General features: G+C 51.1%; 1 protein-coding gene and 1 long non-coding RNA gene across 6 annotated transcripts; one reads left to right on the plus strand and one right to left on the minus strand.

Moving 5' to 3' along the window:
- Window positions 1–1,590: 1,590 nt before the first annotated feature.
- On the minus strand, window positions 1,591–10,763 carry LOC311528038. Its single transcript, XR_014713499.1, has 4 exons — window positions 10,543–10,763; window positions 4,254–4,342; window positions 2,917–3,017; window positions 1,591–2,535 (listed from the first exon to the last, which is right to left on the minus strand). It is a non-coding gene; the product is annotated as an uncharacterized lncRNA (long non-coding RNA).
- An 861-nt stretch (window positions 10,764–11,624) lies between these two features.
- On the plus strand, window positions 11,625–15,197 carry LOC311528640 (uncharacterized protein). 5 transcript variants are annotated; one of them, XM_084643911.1, is made up of 3 exons: window positions 11,625–11,863; window positions 13,131–13,254; window positions 13,496–15,197. In XM_084643911.1, the coding sequence occupies exon 3, from the start codon at window positions 13,720–13,722 to the stop codon at window positions 14,488–14,490; it is 771 nt and encodes a 256-aa protein (XP_084500037.1). In that variant the 5' UTR covers window positions 11,625–11,863; window positions 13,131–13,254; window positions 13,496–13,719; the 3' UTR covers window positions 14,491–15,197. The 5 variants fall into 5 exon arrangements, with proteins under 5 accessions (XP_084500037.1, XP_084500038.1, XP_084500039.1 ...); XM_084643912.1 differs by having other exon boundaries at window positions 13,141–13,254; XM_084643913.1 differs by lacking the exon at window positions 13,131–13,254.
- The last annotated feature ends 648 nt before the right edge of the window (window positions 15,198–15,845 follow it).

Genomic DNA, 15,845 nt, shown 5'->3' on the forward strand with positions numbered 1-15,845 from the left:
GTTGTCCTCCTCCAAGGAGAGAACATATGTGATGCACATGTGTGTACACACACAGAGAGTATCCCATGATCATAGAGAAACATACACAAGCCCACATTCCCCACACCACACAGAAATCTACCAACAAACCTCCCCTCTCCATGTCCCAGCAGGTGAAAAACAATGGGCACCTACTAGATACTCCTGGCTTCTTTTCTCTCCATTTACTTTCAATTGCAGGAGCTTTTCTCTCTCTTCCCTCAGAGACTTCAAACGGGCCTGGATCTTTTCCTGACAAACAGAAATGATTTGGTGGTTTGATTTTGAGGGTTGACCGTGTGTTTGTAGGGGTTGGTTTTCCACCCAGAACACAAGATTTGAGATGACTGTAGGTCCTACTAGATAGCCTAGTGGTTAGGGCACTAGCCTGAACCTCGGAAAACCAGGGTTTTATACCCAGCTCTGCCACTGACATGCTGAGGGACCTTGGACAAGTCACTTCCCCTCATGTATCCGACAAAGTGGGTATTCACCCACGAAAGCTTATGCTCCAATACGTCTGTTAGTCTATAAGGTGCCACAGGACTCTTTGCTGCTTTTACAGATCCAGACTAACACGGCTACCCCTCTGATACTTCCCCTCACTGTGCCTCTGTTTCCCCTTCCACCCTTTGTCTGTTTTGTCCTGTCAGACTGTAAATGGCTCTGGCCAGGGATTGTCCGTCACTGGGTTTTGTGCCGGGCCCCCCACAGTCGAGGTTAGATCTCATCTGGGGTAGATCGTAGAGGCTGCTGGGAAGCAAATCACAATAATAAAATCTGTGATGAATCAATAATAACAGCCACAGTTTGTAACACCCACCCCACCCCTTCTCCAGCCTGAGGGCAGCATTCTCACATAGATTGGCCTGCAGCTCTTGTGAATCAAACCTCACTCCTCATTTCACAGCTTCTGGTCTGAGAGAGTTCCCATATTTCACTGGTGGGAGCTGGCTTCGAAAAGGATTCAGCTGCTCAGAGAAAACTTTCCCACATCAGCCGAATTTAAAATCTGCTTCTGTTGCCTTTCTGACCAGGCTGGAGTATCATTAATTTGTACAGCTTCTGATATAACAACGAAGGCTACACACAGCTGAGTGACAAATTACACGTGTGTCAGGCAATTTCTGCCAACATTAACCTGTAATTAAAATCCAAAGTTATTACCCATTAGATTGGACAGCAATTCCCTACCTTGTACTCCTGGGCAGCTTCCTCTATGGCAACCACAGTGCGAGCTCGGTGCGCCCGGGATCTGTCACACACCACACTGATGGGGGTTTGATCCTCTTCACAAAGCAGCTTGAGAGCCTCCTGGTGCCGCATGGGCCCTGGCACGGGCTGAGCCTGCGAGCGCAGCACCAGAGGCACATTGTGAAGAGAGTGGTCACTTTGGATGGGCTATTACCAGCAGGAGAGTGAGTTTGTGTGTGTGGGGGGGGGGGGGGGGGAAGGGTGAGAAAACCTGGATTTGTGCTGGAAATGGCCCAACTTGATGATCACTTTAGATAAGCTATTACCAGCAGGACAGTGGGGTGGGAGGAGGTATTGTTTCATGGTCTCTGTGTGTATATAATGTCTTCTGCAGTTTCCATGGTATGCATCCGATGAAGTGAGCCGTAGCTCACAAAAGCTCATGCTCAAATAAATTGGTTAGTCTCTAAGTGCCACAAGTATTCCTTTTCTTTTTGCGAATACAGACTAACACGGCTGTTACTCTGAAACCTGTCATTATGCAAGGGTTAGCTGTGTTAGTCTGTTTCAGCAAATTCCCCTGACACTGTCCCCCCAGCAGCACATTCCCCCAGCAGCGTGGGCACCAGGCAGAGCCAAGACCTGGCTTTTGCTCTCCCTGCCTCTCCCCAGGAAATGGAGGGGTTTTTTTACTATGGCCAGCCCTAGTCAGGGCACTGAGAGAATTTCTCTCCTATGTGGAGGACTCTCTGATGGCCAATGTGGTGTTAGCTCCAACTGCAGCATTTCCCATGCTAGGAACATCTGAGGGGCTCTTCCCTGTGTGGGTTCTCCCATGCTTAATAACGCTTGAGCACTGACTGAAACTGTTCCCACAGTCCAAGCATTTAAAGGGTTTCTACCCCATATGTGTTTTCTAATGTAACGGGCTGATGGTGCACTGAAACTTTTCCCACAATAAAAGCACTTATATGGCCTCTCTCCTGTGTGGATTCTCCCATGCTTTATAAAGCCAGACTGCTGAACAAAGCTTTTCCCACAGTCCAAGCATTTATAGGGTTTCTTTTCTTTGTGAATTGTCTGCTGGGCTGTGGTTTCCTGGGGACACATTCAGTGTCCTCCTGTCCCACATTCAGTGGATTCATACACTTTCTTCCATGGGCTGTTTCCCAGCTTTCTCTCTGACCTGTGCTGATTACGCCAGGCTTTTCTCTGTTCCAAGCACTGGGAAAAAATACTTTCCAGCTTTTCACCATCCCCTGCAGTTCCACTTGGTCAGGACCTTTCTGCTGTGGATTCCTGTCCTCATTCTCATGTCACCTGCTGCGGGAGAGAGAGAGAATCCAGGCAGCAGTCAGTTCCTGGGCTGATAGAAAGGGCACAAAGGGGAGTAGCAAAGAGGGAAAACACAACACAGTAACTGTGGGGAAGACTGAGAAATTGGATTCTGTCTCCACACCCCATCCAAACACTCCCAGGGAAGTGAAGTCAGGGAGAAAACTCCAGACAGTGAACAGGCTGGGTGGGAAGCCACGAGTGATATCTGCCATGATGATACGATACCTGCTGACCACAGCCTGACCTGGGTGAAATGACACAGAACTGAGGCGGGCTCACACCACATTTTGGGGATTTTCAGATTTTTCCTTCATTTGCCAGATGGAATCAGTGTCACTGACACTGATTCCTCACCTGTGCAGGTACCTCTTGGGATGTTGCTTTCCTCAGAGGCCTGGAGATCTGGGACTCACGGCTCTTCCCCTGCTTCCAGCTGGTCAATCAGGGCAGGTTGGGAATGGGGACTCCTGCTCAGAGAGTGAAATCAAACATGAGCAGAGTGCACTGAGGATTCAGGCAGTATTTGTCACAAATTGAGTTAAAACTGACCCTATGATTTCCTGGGGGGTTGTGGGATGTGAACAGATGGGAACATGGTCACTGAGCCCCCTTGGGAGAGGCTGATGTCTGGAGGAGGGGGAGTTATCATACCCTCACTAGGAATTTTCAGGGTCTGTGGGCTCTGGGGGATTTGCTGAGGCACACACAGCTCTGGTGTTCAACCCCTGCTTATGTCTGAAGCCCCAGAGCCCTCCCCACACATGGAGCTAGTCCCATGAAGGGATGTGCACAGAGATCCTGCGTTTGAGTGAGAATTAATGTAGAGAGGATAATACACTGCTCCTGCCCCCGTGATAACTGGAGGGATGGGGATGAATTAGCATGTCCATTACGTTCATGACTCTCCTATTGCATTGGAGGGCATTTGGAGGTGAATGCCTCTCTCACGCTGGCAGGGTGGACTGTGTGAACCATTTCCTTGACATCTAACTGACCAGGGAAGAACCTGACCAGCTGCAGAAATGCAGGCCCCATGGCTTCACATAGCTGAGGGGACAGTCTCATATTTCTCCTGCATGACATCCCTGTAGAGGGCTCTCTGAGAGGGGTCCAGCAGAGCCCCCCGCCCCATGGTGAAATACACAGCCACCTCCTCAAAGGTCACCGGCATCTGAAACAACAGGTGCCCCCCACTCAGTGCCTGCTGCCCCTGCCACAATCCCACTATTCATGGGGGAAGAAACACAACACTAGGAAAGGTCTGGGAGACCAGAGGAGCAGAATCCCACCCCACCCTGCTCAGAGTGGCCAGGAGGCTGCAGGGAACAGAGAGAAGGGGAGAGCTCCTTGTCCCTCCCAGCAGGAGGAGTGCGGGGTCTTCCCATTTACCATCCAACTAATAGGAACAGGTGGAGGTGGGAAGCAGGGCTCTGGGCAGGGAATAAGGACAGGAATCCCAGCATCTCCCTTTTTTATTTCACTGCAGTCTCTGCTTAGGGGGTTCAGGCGCCAGCACTTTGCTCTGTTTTCCCAGCCTTGTCCAGGGGGTTATTTCCTGTTTCAGAAATGGGGGAATGTTCACACTCCCAATGGGTCTGTTCATAAATCAGGCCCTAGGCTGAGCATGTCCCAGCAGGTTTATCACACCCTGTCCCCCCCATCTCACCCTGAGTGTTTCCTGCCTCTCCCCCTCAATCCCCTACCTGAGCTGGATCCACCACAGCCATTTCCCTGCCCCGGCCCCTAGGAAGATGGGAGAGTTTGGAGCAAAACGGGGTCGTTATTCTGCAGCCTGTCAGGGTGAGAAGGGAAATTTGGGAGATTTCTGAATTAGCATTAGTCCATTTCATAGAATCATAGAATATCAGGGTTGGAAGGGACCCCAGAAGGTCATCTAGTCCAACCCCCTGCTTGAAGCAGGACCAATTCCCAGTTAAATCATCCCAGCCACGGCTTTGTCAACCCTGACCTTAAAAACCTCTAAGGAAGGAGATTCTACCACCTCCCTAGGTAACGCATTCCAGTGTTTCACCACCCTCTTAGTGAAAAAGTTTTTCCTAATATCCAATCTAAACCTCCCCCACTGCAACTTGAGACCATTACTCCTCGCTCTGTCATCTGCTACCATTGAGAACAGTCTAGAGCCATCCTCTTTTGGAACCCCCTTTCAGGTAGTTGAAAGCAGCTATCAAATCCCCCCTCATTCTTCTCTTCTGCAGGCTAAACAATCCCAGCTCCCTCAGCCTCTCCTCATAAGTCATGTGTTCCAGACCCCTAATCATTTTTGTTGCCCTTCGCTGGACTCTCTCCAATTTATCCACATCCTTCTTGTAGTGTGGGGCCCAAAACTGGACACAGTACTCCAGATGAGGCCTCACCAATGTCAAATAGAGGGGAATGATCACGTCCCTCGATCTGCTCGCTATGCCCCTACTTATACATCCCAAAATGCCATTGGCCTTCTTGGCAACAAGGGCACACTGCTGACTCATATCCAGCTTCTCGTCCACTGTCACCCCTAGGTCCTTTTCCGCAGAACTGCTGCCTAGCCATTCGGTCCCTAGTCTGTAGCTGTGCATTGGGTTCTTCCGTCCTAAGTGCAGGACCCTGCACTTATCCTTATTGAACCTCATCAGATTTCTTTTGGCCCAATCCTCCAATTTGTCTAGGTCCTTCTGTATCCTATCCCTCCCCTCCAGCGTATCTACCACTCCTCCCAGTTTAGTATCATCCGCAAATTTGCGGAGAGTGCAATCCACACCATCCTCCAGATCATTTATGAAGATATTGAACAAAACCGGCCCCAGGACCGACCCTTGGGGCACTCCACTTGATACCGGCTGCCAACTAGACATGGAGCCATTGATCACTACCCGTTGAGCCCGACAATCTAGCCAGCTTTCTACCCACCTTATAGTGCATTCATCCAGCCCATACTTCCTTAACTTGCTGACAAGAATACTGTGGGAGACGGTGTCAAAAGCTTTGCTAAAGTCAAGAAACAATACATCCACTGCTTTCCCGTCATCCACAGAACCAGTAATCTCATCATAAAAGGTGATTAGATTAGTCAGGCATGACCTTCCCTTGGTGAATCCATGCTGGCTGTTCCTGATCACTTTCCTCTCATGCAAGTGCTTCAGGATTGATTCTTTGAGGACCTGCTCCATGATTTTTCCAGGGACTGAGGTGAGGCTGACTGGCCTGTAGTTCCCAGGATCCTCCTTCTTCCCTTTTTTAAAGATTGGCACTACATTAGCCTTTTTCCAGTCATCCGGGACTTCCCCGGTTCGCCACGAGTTTTCAAAGATAATGGCCAATGGCTCTGCAATCACAGCCGCCAATTCCTTCAGCACTCTCGGATGCAACTCGTCCGGCCCCATGGACTTGTGCACGTCCAGCTTTTCTAAATAGTCCCTAACCACCTCTATCTCCACAGAGGGCTGGCCATCTCTTCCCCATTTTGTGATGCCCAGCGCAGCAGTCTGGGAGCTGACCTTTCACACCCCGATTCCCCCCAGGCTCTTTCCCTGCAGACACTCTAGACTCTGCCATGCTGGGAGAAGCCTCAGTGACATTATTACAGCACAGTCCCGACCTCTCCCACTGGGACTAAATCCATGAGACACATTTACACCGTCCCAGGAACAGAGCTTCTGAGCCAAATGCCAGAAAAAAGCAGAATCAAAGGCACCTCTTTGGGGGATTCCCCTGACACTGTCCCCCCAGCAGCACATTCCCCCAGCAGCGTGGGCACCAGGCAGAGCCAGGACCTGTCTTTTGCTCTCCCTGCCTCTCCCCAGGAAAGTCAATCTGCCCCAGGGGGCTGCAGTGAATGGAGTTGGGCAAGGCTGGATGCCCGAAACCTCTCTCCCCACTGATTGCTCCAGCTGCCCCTTCCAGTCTCTCCACGCTCCCTCCTGCATGAAGAACTGGTCACTGTCCTGCCATTCCCGTGGGCATTTCCTCTCCAATAGCTACAGCCACTGCTAACGGGGGTGTGAGCTGGGTGCGTTAGGGCAGCAGCTCTGTGACACGCAGACACTCAGGAGCAGAGATGGGGCAAGCGGGAGCCATTTCTGCAGAGTCACTTTCCAACCTGGCTCCTACTCTTACCCCAGATCTCTCTTATCACCTGCAGTCTCTGGCTCAGGGGCTGATGCCAGCAGAGCCCAGGGCTGCCCCAGAGGGATAGTTCCAGACACAGGAGAAAATCCCCCCTCGGCTGGGCACAGAGCGAGGTTTAGTGATGGTCTGTCCCAGCACAAAAAGAAAAGGAGTACTTGTGGCACCTTAGAGACTAACCAATTTATTAGAGCATAAGCTTTCGTGAGCTACAGCTCACTTCATCAGATGCATATCGTGGAAACTGCAGCAGACTTTCACGATATGCATCTGATGAAGTGAGCTGTAGCTCACGAAAGCTTATGCTCTAATAAATTGGTTAGTCTCTAAGGTGCCACAAGTACTCCTTTTCTTTTTGCGAATACAGACTAACACGGCTGTTACTCTGAAACCTGTCCCAGCACAGATCCCACTCAGCAACTGCTCACCCAGGCTCCAGATTACAACAGAGGCAGCAGCATCTGCCCCAGGAAGCCCAGTGAGCTCTAGGGCTCCAGTCTCTGAGCTCAGAGAGAGACTGACACTGGCCTCCTCGGCCTGAGCAATGACCAGAGTCCTCTGCTGGGGGTAGCTAATGACTGAGTCCCCCTGTGCTGCCCCCGCAGCCCCCAGGGACAGTCAGGTGGATGCTGATTTCATTCGCCCATCTGGACCCATAGTGGAACTGGAGACCCAGTTCAAACCAGGATTTTCTACATGAACCTGAACGGAATCTCAACCAGACATTTGTTTTACTGACTGAACCAGAATGGAACTGAACAAAAAAAGGGGGAAAGGGGCTGTTACCAGTTAAAATAAAGATTCAGCATTGTTAAAGCTCATTATGTTTTAAAAAAACATATAGAGATCTTACTTTCATTGTAAGAGAAGACAACAAACTAGCCAATGAGCTGGTTATGGCCCCAGAAAGGCCTGCCCCAGGATAGTGAGAAGAGCATGAGAAGAGAAGGGGGCCAGCCCGCAAGAGCAGGGAGGGAGAAGAAAACCTTGGGAGCTGCCTGCACACCATGAGAGGCAGAGGTGGGGCCCAGAGGTAGATGAGCCACCTCTGAGATGCCCCCCTGGGGAGAGAAGGGTGCTCCCTGGGCCCCGAAGTTCATAATAACTCTTCAAGGCCAAGGACAAAGGTAATGGCTCCCCAAACTTCTCCCCTTGACATGCCTCCTCCCACCATCCCCACCCCCTGGGGCAGCTCCTCCCTCCAGTTGCTCCAGTTGAGGCAGGATTCGTGCTCCAAATTCCCTTCCCCACTGAAGCTGCCTCCCAGCCCCCTCTGGGGGGGTGATACCCACCTCTAACCCCCCCACCCCTATCCCAGAGGGATCTGTTTTTCTTGTATATATATCTTGATCCTAGACATCAACCCCACTGTCAGCAGAGGACAAAGTCAAGGCAAAATTTCATGACACCAAAACATGGATGAAGATGGAAATGTTTGAGTCAGAAATAATGATGTCAGAGAATCAATGTCAGACACATCTGAAATTGAAAGACGAATGGAAATTTCTTCTGAACGCTTGTGAAATATCTAAAAAAGAAGTGATATCTGGACGATGGAAAGCCCCAAAAAAGAATGGGCCAATGCCTGATTCATTCGCAGATGGGCCACATCTCCATAAGAAAGAAAACATACCAAACTACAGTACTGGGAACATCTGAAAAATGTCATGCCCATGCTAAATCAACTAGCAAAAATCATATTGGCAATAACAGCAACACAAGGGAGTGTCAAAAGAAAACTTCCAGGCCTCAAATGTATCCTTTCTCTGTAGAGGTTCCAAAAGCATATGTTTAAATATGGTTTCTTAGGTTTCTCAAACAGATTGTTTAGGGAAAAAAATAATCGTGTATATTTGACAACACAAAAACACTAGGAAAAGTCACCTAAAGTTTAAGTTACAAAATAAATAAATAATCAAAAGTCAAAACAGTTTCCATTCTAAGTTGCAGCTGGATTTACCTCCACTGAGCTCGAAATAGGATTTAAACCTGTCACTGAACTTCTATTTTTGTTTCTTTGGGTGGCTTGAACCAGAAATGAAACTGAACATATTCAATGGAACTGAACCTGAGCATGAGTCAAACTTAAAAAAAAAAAAAAAAAAAGGCCAGCTGGGCTCCCTGCCTGCTGTTGCTAACAGCGACTCGGGTTGACACGGAACTCGGAGCAGGGCCCGGTTCAGTCCTGTCAGCCCCAAGCATTTATCATTCACCAGTCAGACGCCCACATAATGAGATTGTCTTAATAAAACAAAGACTAAATTAGGAGCAGGGGGTGCGCACATGGGCGTGGGAGAGGAGAATATTTGCCTTGTAAATTCTGAGCCTTTAGAGGGAACTCTGATGGCACCCCCATGCTTGTTTGGCCTAGGGATGTAAATATCAATTACAACAGTTAACCGATTCAAATGATATCATTTAACCGGTTAACCACTTTACCTGAGGTCTCTCCAGCGGGCTGGCGCAGGGCAGCCAGGGCTGGGGTCCAGCCGGCCAAGCACGGCAGGGGCTGCTCCAGGCCGGCTTGCCTGCCGCAGACAGGGCTGGAGTCATTCCAGTGTGTCTGTGTCCAGGATCCTGCCTGCCCACTGGGGCCGGGGCTGCTCCACACCCCCCCAGCCCACTGCGGCCATGGCTCAGGTCTAGCCAGCCCGCTGTGGCCGGGGCTCCTCTGACCCAGGGTGGCTGGCTGGCCCGCAGGGTTAACCAGCAAGGTCCAGTTAACCAGTAAGCAAACTGGTAAACCCCGTGCTTCCCAGTTAACCTTTTATATCCCTGAAAAAGATTCCCCACTGGCTGCTGGACGGGTCAGCCCCTCCCTCTCTCCTACCCAATGGGCTGGGGGAGCTCCACTGTATCCCTCCCCATCCCCCTCCCAGCTCTGCCCTCCGGAGCCAGTCTCTGTTTGGTCCATATTCTCCCTCCAGCCTCTCCACAGCCCCTCCCCCCACACCCCCATTTCCTTCCCTTTATCCCCACCCGAGTTTCCCTGTAGTCCAGCTCTGCTCCCCTGAGCCCCAGAATTCTCCCCCTGGTACCTGTGTGTTTCCCCAGCCTCCCTCCAGCAGCCCCACATCCCCGTGGCCCCCTCCCACCCGCTGCAACCCTGTTCCTCCCCTCTTCCACATCCCTGTTCACCCCCCTCCAGTCCCCTCCCACATCCCTGTTCCCCCCTCAATGCCCTCTGGCTCTCACATCCCCTGCCCATCTTCAACCCCCTTCAGGTGTAGTGTATTAAACTGCTCCCCATAGGAAAGTGTCATTACCTGGCAGCGGGGCTCGGACATCCGTTCCCCTGCCTGGGGTCCTGCAGTAATTTTATTGTCAGAAGGGGGTCGCGGTTTGAGAACTACTCCACTAGTCTAACCCCCAGCCAAAATGCAGGGTTTGTTGCGTCTGAGACAGATGGCTACCCAGCCCCCCTTTTGAAAACCTCCACGAAGAAGCCTCTGTGACCTCCTCTGTTCCATTGTCCTACTGCTTGTGAGTGAGGAAGTTTCTCCTGGGATTGACTCTAGATCTGCAGTTTGAACCCACTGCCTCTTGTCAATGTTGCTTGGAGCAGATGAAGGCCTTGGCTGTGCACTGCAGGGCCCTGGATTGGAGCCCGGAGCTGATGTGGATAGGTTGATTTTATAGAACTGCCTTCAGTTCCCCTCTAAGTCAGGTTTGTGGGTTTTTTTGCCAGTTTGCTGCCTTCGTCAATTGTCAACTTCTAGGCATTGACTAAAGTGTTCTTAAACATCACTCAATTCTCATTCACATTTGTTCCATTTAAATTCTTCTTCTGAGCTCATTCAGCTCAATTCATTTTCCGCTTTATGAAACTGCCCTTTAAAGCACAAAATATGCATGTATATTACTCACCTGGACTCTGTTCTGTGTTTGCATATAACAATGTGCTCAAGTCACAATGACTTTTAGTCAAACTACCACTGATGTTTAGTTCTCTGATCAATTCTTTCTCCGTCAGGAAGAGGTCTCATATAGCATTTGTGTGGGATGCAGCAATTTTTGAGCCAGGAAATTGTCCTCTGTGATATTTAGAAATCCCTCAAGGGGATCTGACTCCAGCAGTCTCCAGCATGTGTCACTCAGAATCAGGGGTGAAAGTAAGTCGATGGACTTACCTATATGCTGGGGCCAGCTCTGGCCCCCGGAAGGGGCGGGACTGAGGGGGTCAGAGCCAGCCCCAGCACACCCTGTAAGGTAAGTGCCCCACCCTTCCTCCTCCCTCTCCGCCCCCTCCCCTCGTGGCAGCAGCAGCAGCAGCCAGGGGCTCCCCTGCTTCTACCGCGGGTCCTTTAATTAGCCGCCAGAGCCCTGGGGAAGCGGCTGGGCTCCAGCTGCCCCTGCCGCCCTAGTCCTTCAGATAGCAGCTGGAGCCCCCGCCCTTTAAATAGCCCCCTGAGCCCCCGCTACCCCAGGGCTCTGGGGGCTATTTAAAGGGCCTGCAGCTCCCCTGCTTCTACTGCCCCGGCCCTTTAACTAGCCCCCCGGAGCCCCGCAGCCACTAGCCCAGGGATCTAGCAGCAGGTCTCTGGAGGCAATTTAAATTGCCCCCTGGGGAAGCCGGGCTGCCCCAGTAGGGTGCACCAGCTCTTGCCGCTTTCATCTCTGCTCAGAGTGAAGTACCCCCATCACACAGCTTTTATTCTGGCTACTCCAAGAGTCGCGCACCCTGTTCCCTGGATTGCATATTGACAGGTTTCAGAGTAGCAGCCGTGTTAGTCTGTATCCGCAAAAAGCATCCGATGAAGTGAGCTGTAGCTCAGGAAAGCTTCTGCTCAAATAAATTGGTTAGTCTCTAAGGTGCCACAAGTACTCCTCCTTCTTTTTGCTGTTCCCTAGATCCTCCCCTCTGCCCCCCCGGTTTTATCCGCCTCCGACCAGGGCTTGGGCCCCCGCCCATCTCTCCGCCCCATCCGCCCCGCCCCGTGGCTGCTGCAGGAAGCGGGAGGGGCTGGCGAGTGAGGGCAGCGCAGGGGGGCAGCGGCTTCAGCAGCTGTCACTGAGCCTCCGTCACCCCCTCCGCAGCCAGACTAACCGATCCCAGGGAGCGGGGCCGGGCTTCCAGCTTCCGGGCTTCCCCTCTCGTCTCTCCGCAGAGCTGGGGATGGACTTCCCGGGTCACACGCTGCCGCCGCCGCCGCCTCCATTGTGAGCCGAGCGTGGACCGAGCCTGCAGGTGAGGGGGCCCCTGGGGAAAGCGCGGGGGCCGGGCAGGGAAGTGACTCTGCCCCGAAGGCCCCTCCCCGCCCCAGCTCTGCTCCCGGGGGGTGCAAGTCCCATAGCTGCTGCCCCCCACCCCCGGACCCTCCTGGGCTCTGCCCCCCTGCGCCTGCAGGAGCCGAGCCGGCCCCGGGAGAGCGACCGCCCCGAGCCGGGCCAGGGCCCGAGTCTCCCGGCCTGAGGGGGCAGGAGGGAGCCAGGGACAGCAGGAGCAATGGGGGGAGGGAGGTTCCCGGCTCCCAGCCCTGCCCAGCCCCATTCCCTGCAGCCCCCCGCCCCGGGGCAGTGACTGTCCTGGGGAGAAGGGGAGGGGCAGGGAGAGAAAAAGCTAGTTCGTGCCTCCGCCTGGTTCCCCGCGCTGCTCGGGGGACGCGCTGCCCTGGGGACAGGGTCAGGGGGGTCCCCCAAAGAGGCATCTTTGATTATGCTCTTTGGCTGCACAATTTCATTCTAAAGGGACCTTTTCAGTTACTTACAAACTGCTGAAAGTCACTAGATGCACCTTTGGTCTGAGCCAGTCTGGCAGCAGTCCCTATGTTCATCTTTAGGATAGAAAGTCTCTGTCCAGAGTGAATTTGTAATGGAAACAGATTAAAAAGCACCACTTAGCCTCATTTTGAGCAAGGGGAAAATGACCCTTTTACCATTATTTTTAAAAAGTGTTATCAACTTTTGAACTAATTGGGTAGCAGAAGGATTTAGGCTGGTAACTTTACGTTTGATGCAGAGAGAATTCCTAGGTCAGACATGCTTGTCTCTCAGCTCCGGTTAAAAATGACCTGTGATGTGTGTGTTTTCTGAGGGCTCAATAGCTCTCCATTCTTCACACACACTGATTTCTTTTTCCATTTGGTAAGTTTTGTTTATTAACTTAGGATCTGATTTTGCCCACACTTCTTTAGCCATCTGAGCGGCATTACTGAGTTTATTAAATCTCTGTTACTGACCAGATCTAAAAATGTCTCACAGATTTACTCCCAGTGGCAGGGCAGAGTCTGTGCTATAATCAAATGACCAAGGCCAGGAATTTTAATTACAGGACCCTAAAAGTACATTTCCAAATCCATATTCAGGCAGCGGAATAAGTGGCCTGGTATCAATAGCTCTGGACACTCAGAACTGAACCCCCGTGTTGCAGGCCCAACGTTTTTGAAACTCAGGCCACTTATTGAGATAACTGAATGTTGGGCCCTAACTTCATGTTGCTCATTTGTTTGCTTGAGCCCCAAGTAGGAATTCCCATTTCCAGACCTGACATGATCTCCTGGCTGGAGTGAAGGGAGGAGCTGTGGGTCCCCAGTCTCCACGGAGAGGGGGAAAGAGAGATACTGAGATGTGCCTGCAGAGGTAAGGGATGGGCAAAAGTGGCTCCGAAATCGTGTTTTACATTCTCATGGCAAATGCCACTCTTGAGTTTTTATCAATCCTGTGTGCCCATGTGGAAACAAACTCTCCTAACTATCCAGATTGGAATTAGGTGGCATAATTGGTTCCCTCCTTTCTGTCTCTGGGGAAGGATTTGGGGGCAGTTGTTTGGTGTGTTTCCCCTTTACCACTCCCCTTTTGGTTTGTCCCCTTTTTTCTGCAGCACAGGGCGTGACTCTGAACTGGATTATCTCTCTGTCTCTGGGACGGTGAGTGAGACCAAGGAGGAGAATCCTCAGCTGGGAGTCTTGGAGTAGGGGGAACCACATACGGGCATCCGGGAAAAGAGCCAGGGCAGAGACAGCGTGAATCAGCTCACCGGAGCAGAGGGGTTGGAAAAATCAAAGAAACTGCCCAGCAGAGAATCCCCCTGGAGCCAGACCCAGTATGTTTGGTGACTGTGGGAACAGCTTCCCTGGGAGTTCAGCCCATATTACTCCACAGACAATCCACATGGGAGAAAAACGCTATAGATGTGCTGAGTGTGGGAAAAGCTTTTCTCAAAGTACTACTCTCATTAACCATCAGAGACTCCACACAGGAGAGAAGCCCTATATGTGCCCCACATGTGGGATCAGCTTTGTTCAGCTCTCACAAGTTGTTAGACACCAGAGAATCCACACAGGAGAAAAGCCCTATACATGCCTGACCTGTGGGAAAAGCTTCAGTGATAAATCACATTTCAATGAACACCAGAAGATCCACACAGGAGAAAAACCCTATACATGCCTGACCTGTGGGAAAAGCTTCCGATACAGTTCAGCTCTTACTACACATCAGAGAAAACACACTGGAGAGAAACCTTATAAATGTCCCGAGTGCCAAAAATCCTTCAGTGACAGTTCAATCTTTAGCAGGCATCGGAGGGTACACACAAGAGAGAAGCCCTTCAAATGCTGTGATTGTGGGAAAAGCTTTGGGGAGAGCTCAGACCTTCTTGTACATCAGAGAGTACACACGGGAGAGAAACCCTATAAATGCCTTGAGTGTGGGACAAGTTTCAGGGTACCGTCAGCACTTATTGTACATCAGAGAGTACACACGGGAGAGAGGCCCTATAAGTGCCTGACCTGTGGGAAAACATACCGGTGTAGCTCTCACCTTACTAAACATCAGAGAATCCACACAGGCAAGCAATCCTTGAAGTGCCCTGAATAGGGAAGGGCCAAGTGAATAACGTCTTTGCCAGTTCCCAAGAACCTCAGAGCGTCAGGCCAGGCTGGAGTGGCCGTGTAATGGGGATATGCAATGGATATAAAGCAGAGAATAAAATCCCATTCCTGGAACAGAGTCATGCAGAGCAGGAGGCTGGGATAAGATTCCTACATTGTGATGGGATTTGATTATGATTTTTCAAGACTCTCTGAATGTCCTCTGATGAACTCCTACATTTAAGTTAATTCCCCACAGGAGAGTTGGCAACCGTACCAGAGTGCTGGGCAATTCCCTGAGCTGAGCTCTCCTACAGAGAGCTGATCACAGACTCTGAGTGTTTCTATAGTTGGGCGTGTCCCTACTTGTGTGGCTGGAAAGAGGGCTTTGAGAGCCTGACCCAGCAGCACAGAGTGTGGGGGGGGGCAGGCTAGGGGGACAGGCACACTCAGTGGGACCCCAACACATCCAGTGGCACCCTGGGAAAGGGGGCCCAACCCGTCAGAACACTGCACACACTTCTCCCCCAGGAAAGGATAAGAGAACAAACAGGCTGCTTATTACACCATGGATATGTAGGGGTGCTCACGTACTGTGGGGATGAGCATGGTATAAGCACCCACACAGAATAGAGTTTATCTTATGCTCTGTAACCTCTCATTTCTACTTGATAGTATATTGTTTAATAAAATGGATACATTCAGGAGCAATAATGGTCTCCATGAGGTTTGAAATGCAATGTCCTGACCTTGGCCTTGGGATGATGGTTTATTTGTGATGTTCCTGCTGTGCAGGAGGAGGAATAACATGGGTCTGAGTTTCTTAGATTCATTCATCAGGAGAGGAGAAGAATGTGAGAATGGGCCTTCGTGGGGTGAGATGGGACCTTCAGGAAAGTCTCTTTACATGTTTCTTTTAAATTAGAGTCTAGCAGGGCTCTGCTGTTTATTCCCTATAGTTACCATGAATTCATAGATCAAGAAGCTCAGTGGTTCTCAACCCGCACCTAGTGGGCCGCTTGCAGGCTGCAGCTGCAGCCCGTGTGACATCCTCAGGACCATACAGGTAGTATATATGTTGTGTGGATGCAGCCCACATAACACAGAGAGAGTTGCATATGAGGCCCACAATGGTAAATAGCTTGAGAACCACGGGTTTAGAAAGATGACTGAGTTGCTGATTGTAAGGCAATGTTTCCTCTAATTTTTTGCATCCATGCGTGTAATGAATTTTATGTGCACCACTATGGAGGTGCTGTGTGGCAGGAGTGTGGGAGGGGCTCAGGTCTGGAGCAGAGGACTGGGGTGTGGGGGTGCAAGGGTTCTGGCTGGGGGTGTTGCTAGGCTGGGGCCTGGGATGAG

This window comes from Lepidochelys olivacea, assembly GCF_965140295.1.
Source record: "Lepidochelys olivacea isolate rLepOli2 genome assembly, chromosome: 11".
Taxonomy (NCBI): domain Eukaryota; kingdom Metazoa; phylum Chordata; order Testudines; family Cheloniidae; genus Lepidochelys; species Lepidochelys olivacea.